Source organism: Emys orbicularis, chromosome 10 (genome assembly GCF_028017835.1).
Source record: "Emys orbicularis isolate rEmyOrb1 chromosome 10, rEmyOrb1.hap1, whole genome shotgun sequence".
NCBI classification, from domain to species: Eukaryota; Metazoa; Chordata; order Testudines; family Emydidae; genus Emys; species Emys orbicularis.
In genome coordinates this window covers 33,848,469-33,868,712 of record NC_088692.1, presented here as the reverse complement: position 1 = coordinate 33,868,712, position 20,244 = coordinate 33,848,469, and the positions used below count along the sequence as shown (strand labels likewise).

Sequence of the window (20,244 nt, the reverse complement as noted above, 5' to 3'; positions counted from 1 at the left end):
AAGCCCCTTGCCTTCTAATGAAGCCACTTTGACCTTTTCATGTTTCTAATCGGTTTTAACTTTTCCTCCCACTTCAATGTGGGAAGGGGTCCAATTTGCACATACAATTTGTGTGCCACATACAACTATTATTGGTGCCCTAGAGGGAAGTCTTTGTTTTAGTCCCAGACAGCACTGCAAGCTTCCCCAATGCCAGTGCGCCTCAGGCATGACCTGGCAAGGCAAGGCAAGGATTTTCAGTTCTTGGTCTCCAACCAAGAAACTGTGCTGGCTGTGACCATGGAAATCTGTCTGCCAAGGCCTGGGCTGAAACCCACTGAACAGCCATCAGGTCAATGCTGCCCTGGGCTGGCTTTGTGTGCCACATACCCCAGCCTGGAAAGACGGTCTCACTACCCTTCCCTTGAGTCATCCAAATCTCAGAGAGCTTAAAGAAGAGCAGCACAGTGAGATCAGGGTCTGTCTTTTATTTATATACAAACATTATGTAAAAGCGCCAACAGTTTGCTTTTCTAAGTACAGAATAATTCACTCCTGACATCAAACAAAACTGACACCTGAACCACAAGTCAGAACTCAACCCCAAAGGAGTTCATTTTAAGACTTCCAGTTGGTTTAAAATGTTTACTTGAATATACAGAGTACAAATACCCTTGCACTGGAGCAGTTTAAAATCAGGACCACGCTTTGGGCTGTGTTTCTTTAACCAATCAGCTTAAAGAACAAAATCAACCATTTCACATTCATGACCCGGAGGGCCAGAGCCCCCACGTGTATACATCTGACCCAGTTTAATGAGGGGGGTGACAGACAACCAGAGAGAGAGCAGATGTTCACTGTGTTTTGATGGCATGCACTCAAGACACACAAACCAGAAAGGATTACATCAGCTGGAATAAACTGAAGTACAGAGCCACTGAAAAATGGAGATTCAGCAAAGGCTCCCTGAATAGACTTGGGCTCAGCATCTCAATAACATCAGCTAGTTTTAACCCTCAAAATCTACATTTCCTCTTCCTAGTATAAAAAAGGAACCAGAACAGAACCACGTGCATAGAATAATTCATACCATACCCATTAGTGATGGACCTCTGGGCAGTGACGCTTCGTTTTCATGCAAAAACTGATTGGGCTTGAAGGGTAGAGGATTCACATTTCCGGTAAGTTAGTTACGACCTGGTGGCCATTTAATAATAATATAGTTAAATTAAATTAAAAACAAGCCCCCCTACAGTGCTGCGCTGAGTTATCTACACACTTGGACGCACTGCCATTAGTGGGGAGTAATGAAATGTCGGGCCCTAGGTAGCACAGTGAAAAAGTGCATTGAGGGAGATTTATCAGTTTTTCTATCCCCCAAACATAGACATTAAACAAACGTGAACTGAACAAAATAAGAACAAGGCATACGATGCAAACCGACACGTCTAGGGAGAGACCGGCACAGCCAGAAATAGCTAGAGCCATACACCTTCCCTTTCACTGCACTGCGTGGGTTCGATAGACGGGTGTTTCATTAGGGGGTGGGAGGGAGGCTGCCGGCATCGGCTAGGGCTAAGGGTGATGAAGGCGGACGAGTGTGGGGACTCCTCAGGCATCCAGACTGCATCCCCACCTCTTACTCCGATAGGGGAGTGCTCTTGACTGGAGACTGCCGACTTGGTGATGGATTTGGACAAGACATCCAGTGAGGTCACCAAGCCCACTGCACTTGTGATTGGCCACCAATGTGAACCCAGGACGCTGGTGACAAAGGCTAATGGCTACACCACTGAGTCCCAGGTAAAAGCTTAATAGAAAGTCAAGGCAAAGGAAATGCAGATGGCACACACAGTTTCTATTATCTTACACTAGACAGCTCCAGCTCCAGCTCGTCCATGTGGGAGCTTGGAGCACAGAGGGCCCGAATCTCCTGAATTCCACTGAACGAATGGGAAAAAGATAAGGCCCATTTTTCTAGTTCTCTTCCCAAGCTCATTGTCCACTAGATTTGGGGGTGGGAGTGGGTGGGGAGCAGGGAAAAACTGCTACTTAATGCTGAGTTCCAGAGAGAACCAACCCTCGCCCCCTCCCGCAGGCTGAGCTTTCACATCCCTCAGTGACACAGGCTCTGTTCCCAGTGCCAGAGGCATAAGGTGGGGTCTACAGCACCCAAAGGGTAAAAGTGGCTTCATGATTCCAGCAGACTCACGGCAGGAGCTACTGCTCCATTCCCCCTCCCTGGCTTTGTAATGGAAGTTTCTCAAGACTACAACCGAGGATGGGAATGTCTAGTAGCTGCCAATTTCCGTACAGAACTAGTGGGTTAACGCCTGCACCCATGCTGCAAGTAAAGGCCTGTCTCTTCATCTGTGCCTCAAGGTGGCAGAAGCCCTCTGTAACCCACTGCCTCTGGGCTGCTGTGTGTAATCACCCTGGGGCTACAGGAGCCGTTACACCCATGGAAGAGCCAGACCTAGGGAGATACAGCCAGGGATTGACACCTGAGGCTCCAAGATCCCAAAGCACTTCAAAAGAAACAGAAAACATCCCCTGGCCACCTGCAAACTAAACAGAGCCGCTGCTTCCCCATCTCCTCAGGGCAAGGCTGAGCTGGCTGGGCGCCAAGGCAGGAAACAAACGTTAGCTTTGCTCAGCTGCATGGCACAGCCAGATGTAAAAGCACAACATACAGAACTGAACGAACACTGGCCCTAAAATAAAACCTTTCCTTTCACACCACGTAGTCCAGCAACATGCACCCCCCTTGTCGCTAGCCTACAGACAAAGCAGGGAAACTGAGCGAGTCTAGGCGTCCAAAGAAAGCGACCAGTCAGAAGCACTGCACTTCCTGCAGATAGGTCGCCCTTTCCTGGGGATGGACGGATGCGCTTGCTTTGAATCTGTGGTTTATAGAGAACTGCAACAGTCAACTAAACTACAGGATCTGTCTGCTTTAAAGAGACAGAGCTGGTGAGCACAGGAGTACCCCAGCACCCCACAGTGCTCTCTGTGGGAGCAGACGGGACATCTCGGCATATTCACAGCTTCTAGAGAAATAAGCGAGCTGCCTGCATGGAATGGAAGGAAAGCCCCCCCATATTGCAATGGCTCAGTCTATCACTAATTGGGCAAGAGCCCGTTGGAATGGCTGTCCCTGCATGCTGCCAGTTGAAGGATGTCTGCCTTACATCACTGTCTCCTTTAACAGTGCCTACCAACAGTGACTGATGGGGGGAGGGGTGAGGGGGAGGGGTGCAGGAAGGTGAGGTAGGACAAACCACCAGAGGTGGCTCTGACGGGCAGACATAATCCGGGAAGGGAAAGTCTCTGTGCAGTCTGATGCCTCATTTGCAATCCTAGTTCTAAGCCCTCTGCAAACAGCCGTAAGGGTGAGAACAAGACGGGACAGCTGGAACGGCAAGGCGAGTGTTGCAGCTATTCAATCTCACAGCCTAGCCTAGCTACCTGTCAGAGCTCACATCTACACACCAGCTCTAGCTGTTCAGTGTGGGCCTACAGCTTCCTTGTCAGTGTGTGAGTACCGTCGCTCTACTACAGCTTTCTAAGCTCTTTAAAATGGAAGGGGAAATAAACACACACTACCAACGTAGGGCTAAGCAAAGGAGCATTCTGCATGTGTAGATCGGCGTGGAGGAGGGGGTGATGTCATTCCAGCAGGTGTGGCTCCCGGGGGTGCTGTTAGCACATGCGCTTGTACGTGTAGATGTAGGCTTTGCAGTTGGGACAAGTGTGGGTCACATCCTTGAAGTCGTCTATTAAACATGGAATCAAGCAGCAGCCCAGATCACATCTGGAAAAAGAGGGAGAGATCAAAGCCAAGTGAGCAGGGGCAGGGCATGGCAAGCACCATGGGGGCCTCTACTCCACCCCTCACAGCCTGGCCAACTAACTACACACACACCCCAGAACAGGGACACTGCTGCCACCCCAGACACCCAGTAAAACCTGCTCCCACTGAACCCCAGTGGCTTCCTTGGTAAGTCCTAGCATCCCTTTGGAGCCTGGTACAGACACCACCTCCCCCACAGGCTAAGAAGAGCAAAGCCTTTTAAGGGTCCATATTTAAAGAACACAGCAAAACACCTGATTTAACATCACTCACTGCTGGATGGAAGCTCACACTTGGGAGCGCAGGGACGCCCAGCAGGAAATTCCCCTTCCAGCTAAAAACCAGTCCCATCGCTCTGTAGAGAGATGCTCCCCATGACAGGAGCTTTCCTGATACCACAGTGAGTGCAGTGGGGGCAGCTTCCTGCTAGCACCAGAGCCGCTGGAGCAGCAGCTGAACTAGGGAGTGGCCAGAGCCCACCAGCAACTGGCCTCCAGCCCAGCTAAGATGGAAGGCGAGGCAAAGGGCTGGTGCAGAGCCACACAGGGACAATCACACACACACTGCAGCTTGGGGTCCCCGTGGCGCCTCACTACCTCCTGGTCCAATTTCCTCCTCCGCCAGCAGCAGGCAAGAGGGGTTTCAAGGCCCAGTCCTGTGTGGGGCTCTGTAGGGGATAAAGCCAGCTGGATGAGTAGCCAGTTAACGGAGAGGAGAGGTCAGTGCTACTTGGGCAAGTCCATTGCTTGCTCCTTTAGCTCTTCCCTCCCCCAATCCATCAGTGACCAGAGTGGAAGACACTGGAGAATGGCAAAGTTCCTCCTCCTCCCGGCACGTACCCGACGAAGCAGCAGAAGAAGCCGAGGAGGAAGTTCATGAGCCCTATCTCATGTGTGATCGCGGTGGTGATGGCCTGCTGGCAGTGAGGACACACCGTCTGCACGGGGCTGCCCTGGAATATTTCTCCCTGCAGCACGGTGACCGTGGTTGCTGCCCCCGATGGTACAATGACAGTTGCTGTGTGGCCACCAGGAGAGGGGTAATGTCCCGCAGCCGGGTAATAGCCCATGGGAGGGTGAGGTCCTGGGGGTGGATAATAACCTGCCATTGATAAACACACACAGTGAGAGGCCTTGGCACATTAACAAGCGATTCCTATGCCGCATTTCTGAGCAGCGGGACTACGTTAGCACCCAGCTGCTCTGTGCTCCCCAGCTGGCTGGCTCTGTGGGCTCAGCACTGACAGTCAGTACACGGATTATGGTAATGCCTAGGGGCAGCCAGGATCGGGGCCCCACTGAGTTGGGTACTGTACAACGAGTCTTAGTTACGTCGTACCCCAGCGAGTGCAACCGAGGACGCTGCAGCCCTGTAACTGCTAACCCAGCACATGGCTCTGCGCAGAGTGGGCACTGTGGAGAGAGGAACCGCACAGAGTCAGTCGCAGATTACCACCGACGCCTCTCCGGAAAGGCAGGCTGCAGGGGCCTGGGAGCTGAGGCTCCTTCCTTGGTTCTAGGAGACCCCTAGTGAACATCTCCTCTGCCCACAGCACAGAACCCAGCACCACAGCTCTGGGAGCTCCTGAGAGTACATAGCAGCCACTGTGTTTGCCTGCCTGGTTCTGACAGTAACTGGCACCGGCTCACGGGACACCAGAGCCTATCCTGCCATGCCACAGAGAGCAGCGACTGTGTATTCACTAGCAGGGCAGCTGGCATGGTGAGAAGCCCAGGCTGCTGTGGAGAGCAGGCAACAGCCCAGTCAGATTTCTGGGCTCCCCTCAGTGCACCAAGACAAGGCATCTGGAAGGGGCACACATTCATAGGAGCTCCTGCTGAAAGCCATTCTCCACATTACCCAGCCCCTCCAGTACTCACCATGGGGCATGTAGGGCATAGAGCCATCTGCAGAAACGGGAGCGGGGATGTACCCCGGCTGCAGGGGTGGCTCGTACGGGGGTGGCCCAAAATCTGAAGGGGGCACAGGCATCCCATGGGGCTGGACTCCAGCAGTGGAGACTCCGTCTGAAAGGAAAGGCAGAAGGCATGAAGGGTTAGCTGGACTGGAAGGAGGTCGCTGGGGAGAGTGGAGGGGCGAGGCAGCGAGTGGCAAAGCACAGCTGAGCTGAGGCGTTCTAAGCCAGGCTGCAGTGGCAGCCAGGCCCCCAGCATATAGAGTGCAACATTAAAGGGGGCCTGGCAAAGACCAACCAGGTGGAGAAGACCAACTTAATATTGCAGTGAGGGCCACACCCACAACAGGGCAGTGCCAATGGGAAGAATCCAGCAAAACTGGAAACCCTGTGCTGTGCTAGAGGGAATCGGGAAGTATGTGTCTCAGCCAAGCAAGCTCTGCCAGAGAAACCCCAACATCTCCCCTTCCCAACTCGGGGGCTTTAACACCCACCGTGTTCAGGGAGCAACTCATCTCCAGTGAACATACTTCAGCAGGGGGCACCCCTCCCTCCCAGCCAGTACTGGAATTCCCCCCGCACAGGCAAAAGGTGCTGTGCCGATCCAGTTAAACCTAGAGCAGATCCCTGAGCACTGGGATTAAAGGCCCAAACTCTGGAAGGGGCATTAGCTGGAGACCAGCTGCATTTTGCTTAGGCACTGGCCTAACAGCCCCCTGCAGTTCCAGCCCACGTCTATAGCTCAGTGCCTCACTCCCTGCTCTGCGACCATCTGAGCCATGGCTGATGTGAGTTCTGTTGCAGAGCGCTATGGACTCTTTGGGAGGATAGTTATGAACTACCGTCATTCAGTCTGGCCAGCTGGGGGAGCAGCCAGGACGAGAGGGGGATGGGCAGGACCATTTGGGAGCTGAACTGGCCTGCCAATTACTCTCACACGACATCAGACTCTCCTGCATCTCCCCTCTGGCTGCAGCTGTGCCAGACAGGCAGGTTTCAGCCCCAGTCCTCCTTTGAGATCTCCACATCTAGCCAGGCTCTGAGATGGATGCGAACTGGGGACCATGGAGTCCCAAAATATATGCATCCACCCCAGGGGTGCACAGCAGGTCCCAGCAGGCCTCCACCAGCAGCTTGGCTCCTTTTGCTCTTAGAGCACTAGGATTTTAGACCTGCCACAGCCACGCTGCCTCAGACTAATGTGCTGTGTGCTGCATTGCGTCAGCCATGCCTGCAGAGGCATCCTGGTGCTGGGTGTCTCAAGGGCCTCCTTGGGCCCTGGGGAGCACCTGATCCATGCCCCAGTATAGACTGGCACTCGCTGCTCAAACCAAGCTGCAGAGTTACCGGGAAGCACAGCTCTCCCCCTCGCTCAACACAGGGGCAATGCCAGGGCACGGGCTGATACTCAAAGTGCAGTAAAGTCCCCCCCAAGCCGATTCACATCATTGCATTAAGGAGCTAAGAAATCCCACCCAGTTGCTACTAGCTGTTCCTCTGATTTTTTGGGAGGTACAAAGAATGCTGAGCAGCCAGCCTGACTCCAGTGATCCTGGGGCCAAGCATCTTCTGAAAGGAATTCTGGGAGACTCGTGAGCAGCCAATCACTAGCCCTTTAAGGTAAAGGGCTCCTGGCATGCTGGGATTAATGCCCTCCTACCAGACAAGAGGTGCAGGCAAATGCACAGCCAGATGGGTTTGAGACAGGAGTTTGAGGAAGCATATCTTGGTACCTTTTCAGCAGGAGCAATGGGACCGGCTTGGGGCCCACCAAACCCCAAGTGGCCGGGAGAGCAGTGAGGAGGTAGTATGGAGAGAAATACAGAACTGGAACAATTCTCTGCCTGTTTCAGTTCATGAGGGGTCCTGTGGCTATAGAAACCTTCTACAAACCCCAAGGAACTGTGCTGCATGCTCATCAGTTATACAGCACCGTGCAGCGGTGGCAGGATTTTGGGCAGGGCCTAGGTGTGAGGGGAGAAAAAGGAAGGATGAGATGGGAGGAGCTGGTACTGTGAGAAGCAGGAGGGGAGAAGGCCCAGTGGGAGAGCTCAGGGACTTTGTTTTAGCCATGCTGGGTCTAAGGTGGCAGCGAGCCATTCAAGATGGGACACTGGAGAGACAGACAGAGAAACAAGACAGGACTGAAGATGAGAGGCAGATTTGTGAGGGGGTACAGTGGAGCCACAACAGCTGGTGAGATCATCCGGGGCAGGAGGAGTCGTCAAGGATGGATCCCCGAGAGACACCAGCTGAGAGGCAGGAGGTGGGAAAGCTCCCAAAGTTTGGGTCAGAACCCCCAGAAGAGCAGAGTTACTTGGAAGCCCAGAGAGACAAGGGACAGGCAGCAGGAGGGCAATCAACTGAGGCAGCAGCTGGGTCATGGAGCACAAGCAGAGGAGAGGAAGCGAGATTTGGCCAAGGGCCCTGGTGAGAGTGGTCTGCGTGGAGCCAGAGGCAGGGACTCCTCTACAGAGAGTAGTGAACCTGCTTTGACTTAGGGCACGTCTTCACTACCCGCTGGATCGGCGGGTAGCAATCGGTCTATCGGGGATCGACTTATCGCGTCTAGTGAAGCCGCGATAAAATCAATCCCTGATGGCTCTGCCGTCGACTCTGGAAATCCACCGTGGCAAGAGGCGGTAGCGGAGTCGACGGCGGCGCGGCAGCGGTCGACTTGCCGCCGTCCTCACAGCCAGGTAAGTCGACCTAAAATACGCCACTTCAGCTACGCTATTCACGTAGCTGAAGTTGCGTATCTTAGGTCGACCACCCGCTGTAGTGTAGACCTAGCCTTAGTCTGTCACTTCTTGGGCGAGGACGAGAAATACACTGCTCAAGTGGCCAATAGCTGAGTCACTGGCTGGCAGGTTCAGGAGAGAGGCAGGCCCTGCCACGCTGGGCTAGGGTCTGGCCTGCACAAAGAGTCACTTGGCTGGGTGACCAGACCTCTTGGCGGTCTGGGATGGTTTTATTACAGCTTCTCCAGCTGCCCGCTGCATCACAGACCTCTCCTTGCCTCCCTGTTAGGGAGTAAAGGGTCTGAAATCGAGGTGGAGCAATGTGCTGACTTCACTGCTGTAGACGCTCTGCATTGACCCCAGTGCACCCCACCCAGCAGTGTGTCTGTAAGGAGACCACCTGCCCCAGGGTTTCCCCTGCATCTGCCCTGCCCCCACTGCCATTGAGACTGGATCACAGCATAGCCAGGATGCCCCATCCTCTGCAACTTACCTGACATGGTGGGTGGGCCATTCTTCTCTTGTAGTAGCGGTGCAGAAGGTCCCCCTGGGTAGGGTGGGGGCGGGTCACTGGACATTGCTTACAGCTGGTCTGCAAGGAAAATTACAGTACATACAAACTCATCACCCTTGGAAGTACAGAGGCATCCACCCCCCGCACACCCCCAGTGCAGCTCAGTGCAGGCAGACAGGGAGAGCTTTAGGGTTACTGACAGGAACCAGATTTTTCTGGAAGTGTCATTTTTGTGGGATCCTAATCCAGCTCATCAATGGACACTCGCTGCAACCCTAACACCCTGGGCTATGATCTTGTCCTCATATCTCCTGAGCTAAGCAGCTCGAGCTGGGGCCAGAACACAGAGGAAACCCATGGTGCTGCAGGCAGCATGGCTGCTGATTCAGTGACCCTCGGCCCCTGGAGCCAGTGCTAAAATTAACCCAGCTCAGTGTTCAAGGTGCCATGCTGGAAGAGCTGAGCTTGCAGAGGGGATGCATAATAGTAGACTGTCCTAACCACTGCGGCATTTTTCATGAAAGGGAAAATATTAACCCAAGTGTCCAAATTTGATTTTAAGTAACTACATTCTACCTCCCTATATTCTCCTGCTGTTTCAATTGGATACATTATCCTTCTTCAGGTCCTACTTAAAAAGGCTGTAGAGAGTTAAACAGCAGCTGTAGGTCACTGATGCAATTCCTGCATATATTTCCTAAATGCTTTGGGATTATTCAGGAGGGAAGCTGTTCTACAAAAGAGATCAGCAGCATCATTGTAGGATCAGAGCTAGAGGATGCACGTCTGAAATAAACATAGACCCTGAACTCTGGATCCCCATTTCATTAAGGTTAGAATCAAAGCTTTGTCTTATGTTAAAAAGAGCAACACCTAGGGGGCAAGAGCTGGAAGAAAAAGCCCATAAATCACTGAAGGAAATTAAATATTTGTTCCTAGAAGTGCCTAGTCAGCTTCTAAGAGAGACTTAGGAAAAGGATCATCTTTAGTTTCCAAATAGTTTTACCTTTCTTCTCCCTAGAGCTGGGCAAATCAGATGCCCTGATTCAGTCAAGAAAATGACAAAATTCTTGTCTAAATTCTGTAGGCTGAAAGTCATGTTAATCTGATGAAGCTGTGTGAGGGGAAACACACACACACACACACACACTTTATCAAATGAGCAAAATGATTTCCCCACACCCCAGAGGCAGATTTACAATAAAACACAGAGTGCCCTGGCATGGGCCCCCCCACAACGACAGAGGGCCCCAGGGCCGGGCAGCTGCAGGGGCAGAAGCTTGGTCCTGGGACTCCTGCTGCAGGCTCCACACCCACCGGCAGCCAAGCTCCCCACTCCCCCTTCCTCCCAGCGCTTCCCCCGCCGCCGAATAGCTGTTTGCCAGCGCTCCAGTTGCTCCAGGACGGAGGGGAGGAGCGGGGCCGCAGCGCGCTCGGGGGAGGAGGTGGAGAAGAGGCGGGGGCAGGGCCTTGGGGAACGGGGTGGAATCAGGGCAGGGCGGAGCAAAGGCGGGCCCCCCGCAGTCCTCCTACACGTACCCACCCCCAGCCCCGTGCCGTGAGTGGCTCAGGGCAGGGGGCTGGGATAGGGCAGGGAGCACCCCCACAACTCCAGCCCACACCCCCAGTCCTGACTCCTGCATCCCCCTGCCCTCCCTGACTCCTGCACCCCCCCACATTCCCACCTGCACCACTCGCACCAAATGGGAGCTGCCCCAGATAAGTGCTCCACACCCCAATCTCCTGCCCCAACCCTGAGCCCCCTCCTGCATCTTGACTACTGGTCATACCCTGCACCCCAACCTGTTCCTGCACCCTAACTCCCTCCCAGACACTGCACCCCCAGCCCTGAGCCCCCTCCCGCACCCCAAGTCCTGCCCAGACCCTGCACCCCAACATTTTTTCACTTTTTTTTTTTTTTATAAAGCGCTCTTATCCAAAGCGCTTTACAATAGTTAGCTAACGGTACAAACAATATTTGGAAAGGTAAGTGGTCCGCTGAGACCCCTGGCAATTTTCAAGTGGTCTATGGAAAAATAAGTTCGACTACAAAAATAATCAAGGTACCTCACTTTATTTTCATTTACTTCCTATTACTTATAGGAAGAGAAGGAAGAAAAAAAGAATGAAAAACAGGGACGGGGGGGGGGGGGGATAAGAGAGAATGTTCTTTTTCTTGGCTGGGTCCCAAGGAGGGGCCCCAAAAATGAAGCTGAGCACAGGACCCCACTAACTCTAAATCCGCCACTGCCACACCCCTTTCTGGATGTGTTTCTGTATACATGTGTGGAGAGTGGAACAGCTGCTGCAAAAGAACTTTGTATCTGCACAAATCTCCATTCAGGCCAGTGATTGTCCCCTCCCTGTGCGAATCAATAAGGAAGATGCATGGGCGGAAGGGCAGGATCCAGAAAGTCCTGGGTGTTTTATTTTGTACTTACTGGGAATGGCTTCTTTTCTGGATGTTTTAATGACTAAGAAAGCCCCCAGCAATGGAACATGCTATCTAAAGCCACACTCCTCATGGAGACAGTGCACGTGCCAGTGGGGAACCAGGGCTCTCAGGGTCAGGACATTCCTCGGCAGATTATAAACTCATCACAATTGGAGCCTACATTCTGTCTTTTCACTAGGAAGTTCAGTTCAGGTCATGCGGTCCCAGGCTGGTGTCAAGCACACTGGCAGCACTAGTCACCACTGGGTAGGCATGTAGATTATAGATAGCACTTTGTTGGGGGGCAAGAGCTGGGACTTGCCCTGGCGCTAGACTGAGACTGTGTGATAATAACAGAGTATTAATCATGGAGACCAAGCACTACCATACAGCCTTGTGATGATCATACACATTCCTACCAGTATTTCAAGACAGCTTTTCTACGTGGGTGAGGAATGTACTTCATATGGGAATCCATTTGGAAACTTCTCCCCCACCAGGATCTTTCCCTTGCTGCAGTCCGGACAACAGGGTCACTGGGAATGATCTGCTGAGCACCTCATGCTGAGGTAGGGCTCCTTAGTGGGAAGGGACAGGGAGAGGGAAAGGGGATGGGTATCAGTTTACCCGTAGGGCACTCATTTAGCAAAGCTTTAGATAAAGAGATCAAGAGGATGGCTTATACACAAGTTTATACAGCATTTCTTGCCCCTTGAGCAGTATTTCACAGTGATTGGCAAGGGGTAAGAAACACTATTTCCCCTCCAAATAGAAGCAAATAGATCTTGTGCATGCTGCAGCTTGTTTTTCAAAATAGCTATCTATTCCCTGGTACTCCAGCCCCCAGAAACAGAGTATTTTTTAGGGTCATTGTTAACCATTACTGGCTATTGGAGCAAACGGCACTGAAATGCAGCAATAATAAAACAGCTCAGACTCTGCCAGCACAGAATTCACCGCATCACATCCAGTTCAAGGGCAATTTCATCCCCTTAGCCGAGCCCAGCACTGAAGAACTGGGATTCCGGACTCCCATTGCAGGAGAGAAGGGGAAGAGTGACTTGGAGATGCCCAGAACTGGGATGTAATTTTTGCCTGCTCTAAACCACGCGTCTGCTAAGTAAGGCGGATGCAGACAAGGCCTTGACATGAAAAATTAAACAAGGCAAGTACCTGAGTATGGACAAATCTATACAACAAACACTCGCCTTTCTCAAGAAACTTCAAACATGCAGCAAGTCTCCCCTGTAAAGCATTACACCCATTTCACAGAAAGCTAAATTGAGGCAGAGGGAGACTAACTTCCATCTGTTAAGACTTATAGCTCCTTTTGCCTGTTTAGTTTATTCTGCTCATATTTTTCCAATGACCTTCCCTGTTTCTTTTATAACAGATCATTCAAAGTGTAACCCAGTCAGAGAATTTTGTAGGAAACTGCAGAAAAATCTTACCACGTCATCACAATTCAATCATACATCACCCTCTTGTCTTACAAACTTTTAATCATCTGGGAATTTCTCATATCTCCAGGGGAGCAAGGGAATCCATCAAAGCCCAAATGTCTTCAGATGTCTCTATTTATTTACTTAAGCCAGATCTACACTACAGACCTATATCAGAATAACTCCATCACTCAGCAGGGTGAAAAATCCACACCCCTGAGTAACAGTTGTACTGACCTAACCCCACGTGTAGACAGCACTACAGTGGTTCTCTCATCAGCACAGTAGCATCTTCACTAAAGCGCTACAGTGACACAGCTGCACCCGTACACGAAGACAAGCCCTTAGATTTATGCTCTAGGGCACCCTTGACGTAATCTCAAAATGCATCGTAAATGCAGCGCTTGGAGAAAATCCATCAAACAATTAATCTTCGCCAATCTCCATTTTCAAATGCCTGAGGGAAAACAGTACTTATTTCAGAGTAGCTTAATCAATTTGCAGCATCTCTCTAGATCGTCATTCTATCAGAGTGACCTACAAAGAAGAAATTGGGTTTAAACCCTTTTTAGCTTAATTGAAATAACAAGAATATCAGGTCTGCTCTTCCCCATTTGTGCTTGGGATCTCCACGAGTGACTCACATATGGATTGAGAGCTCTCTCAGCACTGAATTGAAGAGGTATTAAATCCTTTAAGAGAGCTGTTTTGCCCCACAGAGTGAGAGTTAAATAAGTGATAAACAAAAGCATTATATTTTAAACACTGATCTTTTCACTAAAAGTCACTCCCCACTCTCAATTGCTCAGGTATCACTTACTTGATACATGTAATCTCAATTATCCTAATAGTTCACGACTCATCCAGATAGTCTTCCAGGGCAGACAAGACCTAAATGTCTTATGTGAAAACCCAGGGAGGGGGGAAATAGCCCAGGAAGCCTTCTTTATAAATCATAAAGCAGCGAGAGAGCACAAACCCACATTTTGTGTTTGCCAGTCACCTTAAAGGCTCTACAGATTTTGGCAGGGTAGGGCAAGAATTAAATACAGTAGATTTTTAAATCCTAACTCTCAGTCCAGAGATTATCCTGGCCACAAGCCTCTCTCCTGTTTCTAGGGCTAATACACTTTTTTTCAGGGTGTGTGACAAACTTCTGCTCACTGGAAATAGGGAATAAGGACGCTTAAGGAATAACCCATCTTTTAAATACTCAGAGGGACTGACCCTTCAAGCAACCATTAAAACACCAACTGCTCACCCCTCTCTGCCTGTGGCTGCTAAATTGCCATTTCCTCCAAAACTGCAACAAGTCAGGATGCTGCACTACAACATGTAAGTCAAGTTCATTCAGGATGTTAGGAGGGGAAAGAATGGGGTATCTCAGATGTGCCAAAAACAAAGCCTTTGGGCCAGTGAAGAGCAGTGGTGAGGCATTCCCAAAGGGCAGGCAGTGGTGATACCAATCAGTCGAAGGGCTCATCATCTATATACAAAGTTTCACTGGTTTAACTCAAGGTGCTATTTTAAACTCATGCAGTTAAAGGGCTGCAAAAGGTATTTGGACACTATCAGTTTAAACTAGGCTTATTTCTGTTTAGCTTAAGTCTATTCTTAACTGATGGAAACGAAACTGAAATAAGCCCCCTTTTAAGCCAAAATAAGAGTGTCAATAAACTAGAGCAAATGTGTTTAGACAAAGCCTAAGGTGCTATAGGATCGAGGCAATGAGGTAGGACAGAGAGAGGATCTTCAGGGAACAGAGAAAAAGGACATACTAAACTATAGTCCCACAGGATCTGCCCATTCTAATAGACCAGGGGTCGCCAAACTGTGGCTCGCAAGCCACATGCGGCTCTTTTACCATTAAAGTTCGGCTTGCGGAGTCCCCCATGGACCCTATTGTCCACCTACCAGACTGGAGGTGGGGGGAGCTCAGGACCGCTGCCTTGCAGCAGGGTGGTGCAGTAGGGGCTTCTGCCCAGCGGGGAGGGGGGTCTCGGGGCTTCAGCCCTACAGGATGCACCTGCCAGGGCTCAGGGCTTGAGTAGGAGTGGGGCTGAAGCTCCAACCCCAGCTCCCGGCACGTGTGTCCCGGCTCTTGAACTTCTGAAGATTGCTGTATACGGCTTGGAGGGCCAGGAAGTTTGACCACCCCTGTAATAGGCAATGCGATTAAAACGTTAGTTTCAAAGATTACGATGGCCCCAAGGGAGTGCTACGGTTTTCTGTGTGGGGTTTTTTTTTTTTTACACTTCATTTGAAGAATTTTATCCACATGGCTCCCTTTCAACAACTGAACCCCACTGCTGGGCACACCAGTGTGTCATGGAAAATAACCCCCTCCAAAGATCGGTTTGGAAAAAACATGGTGGGCAGCAAGATAGCTCTTCTAAAATAATCAGAAGTGAAACAGATAATAAGGTTGGCAACTAAAATGTCATCATTAGGCTTCTGAATCACCATCCTCTTAAGAGGAACAGAGGCAGTTCACACCTTGCCAAGCTATTGTTTCAGGTTGTGATTTTGCAGACTCAGCAAGACAGCTGCACAACAGGTCAGGGTCAGAGTGTTTTCTTTGCTACAAAAAGGGCTAAGAACTGAATTAGTTTGTAAATGAAAGTTTAAATTCTGTATAAACAAATGAGGCCATCGAAGTACTCATCCCTTTTCCCATTGTAAGAATGTGCCCATAAAGAGAAACATGTAAAGGGCAAGAAATATCTGTACACACCTTGTTGTTTCTCTAAGGTGTATGCAGAAAGCCTGAAAGCTGCTAGCCCCCTAAAAAGAAGCTGCCGTTTTTCCGGCTTGTTTTTAACACTAGAAACATATGGCTTGTTCTACCCTGTTACTGCTGGAGGACTCTACGGCTGTCTGGAGAGCTAGTGGCTGGTGACACCACAAGATGCTGAAATCGAAGCTATAGGGGGAAGAGGGTATTTTTGTCAGACCGTTTAAAGCTCTATTTTTCCATTTGCTTTTTGTTAACAGCAAACTCAAAACACTGGCCAATCTGTTGGGAGCTGAATCTTTAACAATGGTATTTTCCCTCCACCTTCACAGGAGGGCTGACGGCCCTCTTGGAGGACTAGAGAAGAAAAACAGGGAAGGCAAAACTTGACATGCCTGACATTGCTAAGATTAAAAAAATAATCTGTCAGGTTTCATTTATACATCATGAAGCAGGAAAAAAGCCACGAACAATTTCCACGCTCTTTGCAAGTCACTTTTAAGTAGCACCACACTGTTCAGTATGCCAGCCTTCAAGACAGATCAGGAGCTACACCCCCTTCTGGGGATCATTCAGCTGGAAGGCTAAAGCGGACATGCAAAGGAAACAAAATATGGGTTTGTGCCCTTTTTGCTCCTGATGTATTTGAGAAACAAAACTCAGGCCCTTCATGTTTGTTTTTGTTTGTTAAGCAGGGAGCATTCTGCTTGATTTTTCATTAGAAATTCAGGTCTCGGCTAATGTGGCAAAACTAGGATTACAAGTCAGTATCATAAGCATCAAGGAAACAAAATGCAAGCCATTGAGATATTAATTGAATATCTGAATTAATTTAATATGAATTAAAATCACTTCCTAAATCTTGTTTGGTTTAAAATTCATTTAATTCAAACACCTGACAAACCCACAGAATTAAAACTCTGTTACAGATTTAGCATCCCAGGCCCTTCAATTAAGGACGGAGAATGCTTCCAATGTACATCTCTGGGCCCTACAAGATCTCCAGCACAGCAGAGAGCAAAAGGCTCAAGATTCCAGATACTGCTAAACAAGCAGAATCCTCCCACTTTTCCCCCAGCAAAAAACAGGGCACAGACCCAATTTTGAGTTTCTTTTACAGGTCTCTTTTCAGAAATGTGTAGCTTGTAAAGCTCTTTGGAATCCTTCAAGATCAAAGGCACTAAAGACATTAAATATATTTTACAAAGTATAAAACTAAAGCATGTTCTGCAGTCTGGGGAACATGCTGGGAAGCGAGGAAAAGAATAAATGACAACTGAACCTGACACCACACCTGGCTATGTCGTACTCTCCCTTTATCTCACCCAGGCACTTACATTGAGAGTACCTACTCACAAATGAACACTTGTTACCAGATAGTGGGCAAGACAGCAAAGGGGTGTGACTACAGTTTGCATGAGCAGTGGAAACTGTTAGAAATCCAGTTAGATCTAATGAAAGGTCAGTTATGTTTCTGAACTACTCTACTGTATTTTCCTGGGCACAGGCTGTGTGTATTTAGCATTATCCTCCAGGACCAGAACCACACCATGCTGAAAGAGCCAGCTCTACACCGGTACCCTCTTCCCAAAACACCTTGAAAAATAATTTGCCACTCACACCCTCCTGCCAGCTTCCAGCTGTAGAAATATTGCTGCTTCCAGGGTGGCAAGCTTCTTTGGTGCAGGGCTGGAGAGATCTGCTGGCAGAGCAGGACAAAAGCAACACACACACACACACATAGAAAAACAACAACGTTCACCTTGGCAAATCCATCTAGGGTGACCAGACAGCAAGTGTGAAAAATCAGGACGGGGGTGGAGGGGTAATAGGAGCCTATATAAGAAAAAGACCCAAAAATCTGGTCACCCTAAATCCATCCAAGTCAGACAGATAATGCTTCCCATCCCTGTTCTACAGCCTGCATTTCTCTGCAGGAAGATCTTGGGTTCCAGTCACCGCTGAGACACTCATTCTATCACATGACCCTGGGCAAGTCACATGACCTTCCATGTGCCTCAGTTAACGCAGCTTGAAAACTGAATAAGCAGTAGAAACCTCACTGAAAACCAGATGCTGCATCCAAGGCAAGATTCCCAGGGAAATAAATTACAAGCACAACGAAACAAACAGCATGCTGCTGTTACGGTTCACCTGCTCCTCGCCAGAAAAATCAGATTTGTTTTTCCCCATCCAGCTCCCCAGCAAGGGAGATCAGGAAAAACTGCAAACAAATTCCCAACTAAAACAAAGGCCGATTCTCCCCCAGCATCCCTCAAAGGGTTACACTGTGGGAGGAGCACTCAGAAGGACCTGTGCTGTGCCATTTGTGCCTCCAGGTGGGCTGCTTTGATCATGCACGGTTTGTCTTCAGCATTGACAATGCCAGAGCCGAGTTAGCAGGAGATGGTTAACTTGGACATTTAAAACAAGCCTGCTTAAAAATAAAATAAAATTAAACAGCAAATTAGGCTGCAGCTCTTTGCTCTACACTTAAAACTAAAACCTTAACCAGAAACCAAACCCCAGCCTTGATACTGCTAAACGAGAGCACACAAGGACAGCTCAGGCATGTGTTCTACTTTGCACCATCAAAGCAGTTGTATTTGTTTCTTCAGACAGTTTTCTAAGTATGACATGGAGACCCAGAGCACAACACACACTAGGCTGTAGCATTAATCATTGAGAAATGAATATCCCCACAATTACTTGCTGTCTTGCCCTGTGCGGACAGTGAGGTGGATTCAGAACACAAAGGACAGGCTGCAGTATTCTGGGTGTTATAGTGGATGTAATTAACTCACTTAAAACGAACAGCAGAACCCAAATCTTAATTCTTCTGTCCCTTACAAGTCTCTGCTCTAGAACGGCTCCAAAGCTAGAATGGCAGGGGTGCTGCAAGCCAGAACTGAGACACGTTGGCAGAGAAGTTCGCACGTCTCACTGTGGGCCCAATCCAATGCTCCATAAATTCAGTGGAAAGTCTCCCCTTGATTTCAGTGGCAGTTGGATATGGCCCAATACCTGGATCTAATCTCTAGTCTAAAATTTCATAAACCCCAAATCACATAATCTTGTCCAGAGCACTATAACTAATGTAGTCTAATAATCTGTCCAGCAGAAATCTGTGCTGGGCTTGTTACATTATTTTGTAGTTTAACATATTATTGAGTGAAATAAGATAAATGTTCCTATTTTAGATAAACTCTAAATGCAGCAATTCTGCAAAGAATTAGAAAGTTCATCACTGCATATACAAAGTGCTTCTCTTCCTATTTCTTCTGCTGGAATGTGTAGTTTAATAAGTTACTGTTTATTGCAATAAAATGTATCCCATGAAACAAGCAGGAAGGACAAGGCTGAGTTCATGATGCAGTTGGCTTGTTCACACTTGAAATGTTGCAGCCGCACCACTGTCGTGCTTCAGTGTAAAGTGTAGACACAATCTACGCTGACAGGAGGGGTCTCCCATTGGCATAGGAATTCTTCCATCGACCTAGCACTGTCTACATCGGGGATTAGATCGTTTTAACTACATCGCTCAGGGGTGTGGATTTTTCATTTTCTCTCTCTGCAGATATTCTTATCTTAGCACTAGGGAAGTTGTGCTTGCTTGCTATAAATATCACGTAGCTGTTGTTACTGAAGACTTGTGAGAAATATCCTCTAAGTCATTTTGATTTTTCAGATTCCAGGGTCATTTCTAGCAAGGATACATGGTCTTGCAGTTAAAACAGAAGCCTGGGAGTCAGGAGATGTGGGTTCTTTTCTCAACTCTGCCACAGACTGAGACACCATGGGCAGGTCACAGATGATCTATACCTCCATTTCCCCATCTGCAAAATGACAACACTAACTCAGTGATGGTGTGAGGTTCAGTTAATATTTGCAAAGGGTCTGGAGATACTCAACCAAGGCTTATGGAAGATAAAACTTCCATCTAGAAGGTGGACTCCTGGCAATGAAAGACCTTAGATTTTGGATAGCATGCTAAGCTAGGCACAGCTTCAGGACACCTTCCTTGGGCTAACAGAGATGCGGGTGGGGCATAATCACTAAGGCAGTGTTCCAGAGAAAGACTCACTAAGGATGGTTCAATGATGAGGGCACTAGCCTAGGACTTGGGAAACCAGGGTTCAATTCCCTGCTCCACTTCCTTTGTGACCTTGGGCCTCTCTGTGGCTCAGTTCCCCATCTGTAAAATGGGATAACAGCCCTGCCCTACTTCACAGAGGTGTTGCAAGCAAGCATTAAAGATTGTGAGGTGCTCAGATACAATGGTAAGTACCTAAGACAGAGAAACTGAATCCCAATTAAGCAGACCCTGAAGCCTTGGAGGAGGTTGCTTACTTCTCACCAGATGCTGCATGGGTTTTGTGGAGTTGTCTACCAGTAGGATAAAGATGGGGGGAAAAGGATGAATCAGAAGCTGAAAGCCCCATGGCTCCCACTCAGGCAGATCAACTTAATAAGTTGTGGGCCATGAGATGATGCTAAGTGAAAAAATGACACACCGACCCTACTAGAGGTATCTCCACTGGAGGGAACTTCTAGAATCATAGAAATGTAGGGCTGGAAGGGACCTTGAGAGTCATCTAGTCCAGCCCCCTGTGCTGAGGCAGGACCAAGTAA

The 20,244-nt window shown here is 49.1% G+C and overlaps 1 protein-coding gene across 1 annotated transcript in view; it reads right to left on the bottom strand.

The window, feature by feature from the left end:
- Window positions 1-3,590: 3,590 nt before the first annotated feature.
- CDIP1 (cell death inducing p53 target 1) overlaps window positions 3,591-20,244 on the bottom strand; it is a 31,044-nt gene continuing 14,390 nt past the window's right edge. The window contains exons 2-5 of the mRNA XM_065412157.1: window positions 8,982-9,080; window positions 5,713-5,859; window positions 4,672-4,933; window positions 3,591-3,793 (exon numbers count right to left, since the gene is read on the bottom strand). Coding sequence (XP_065268229.1) covers window positions 3,682-3,793; window positions 4,672-4,933; window positions 5,713-5,859; window positions 8,982-9,066 — 606 coding nt within the window. The 5' untranslated portion in view covers window positions 9,067-9,080 and the 3' untranslated portion in view covers window positions 3,591-3,681. The remainder of the gene's footprint in view (window positions 3,794-4,671; window positions 4,934-5,712; window positions 5,860-8,981; window positions 9,081-20,244) is intronic.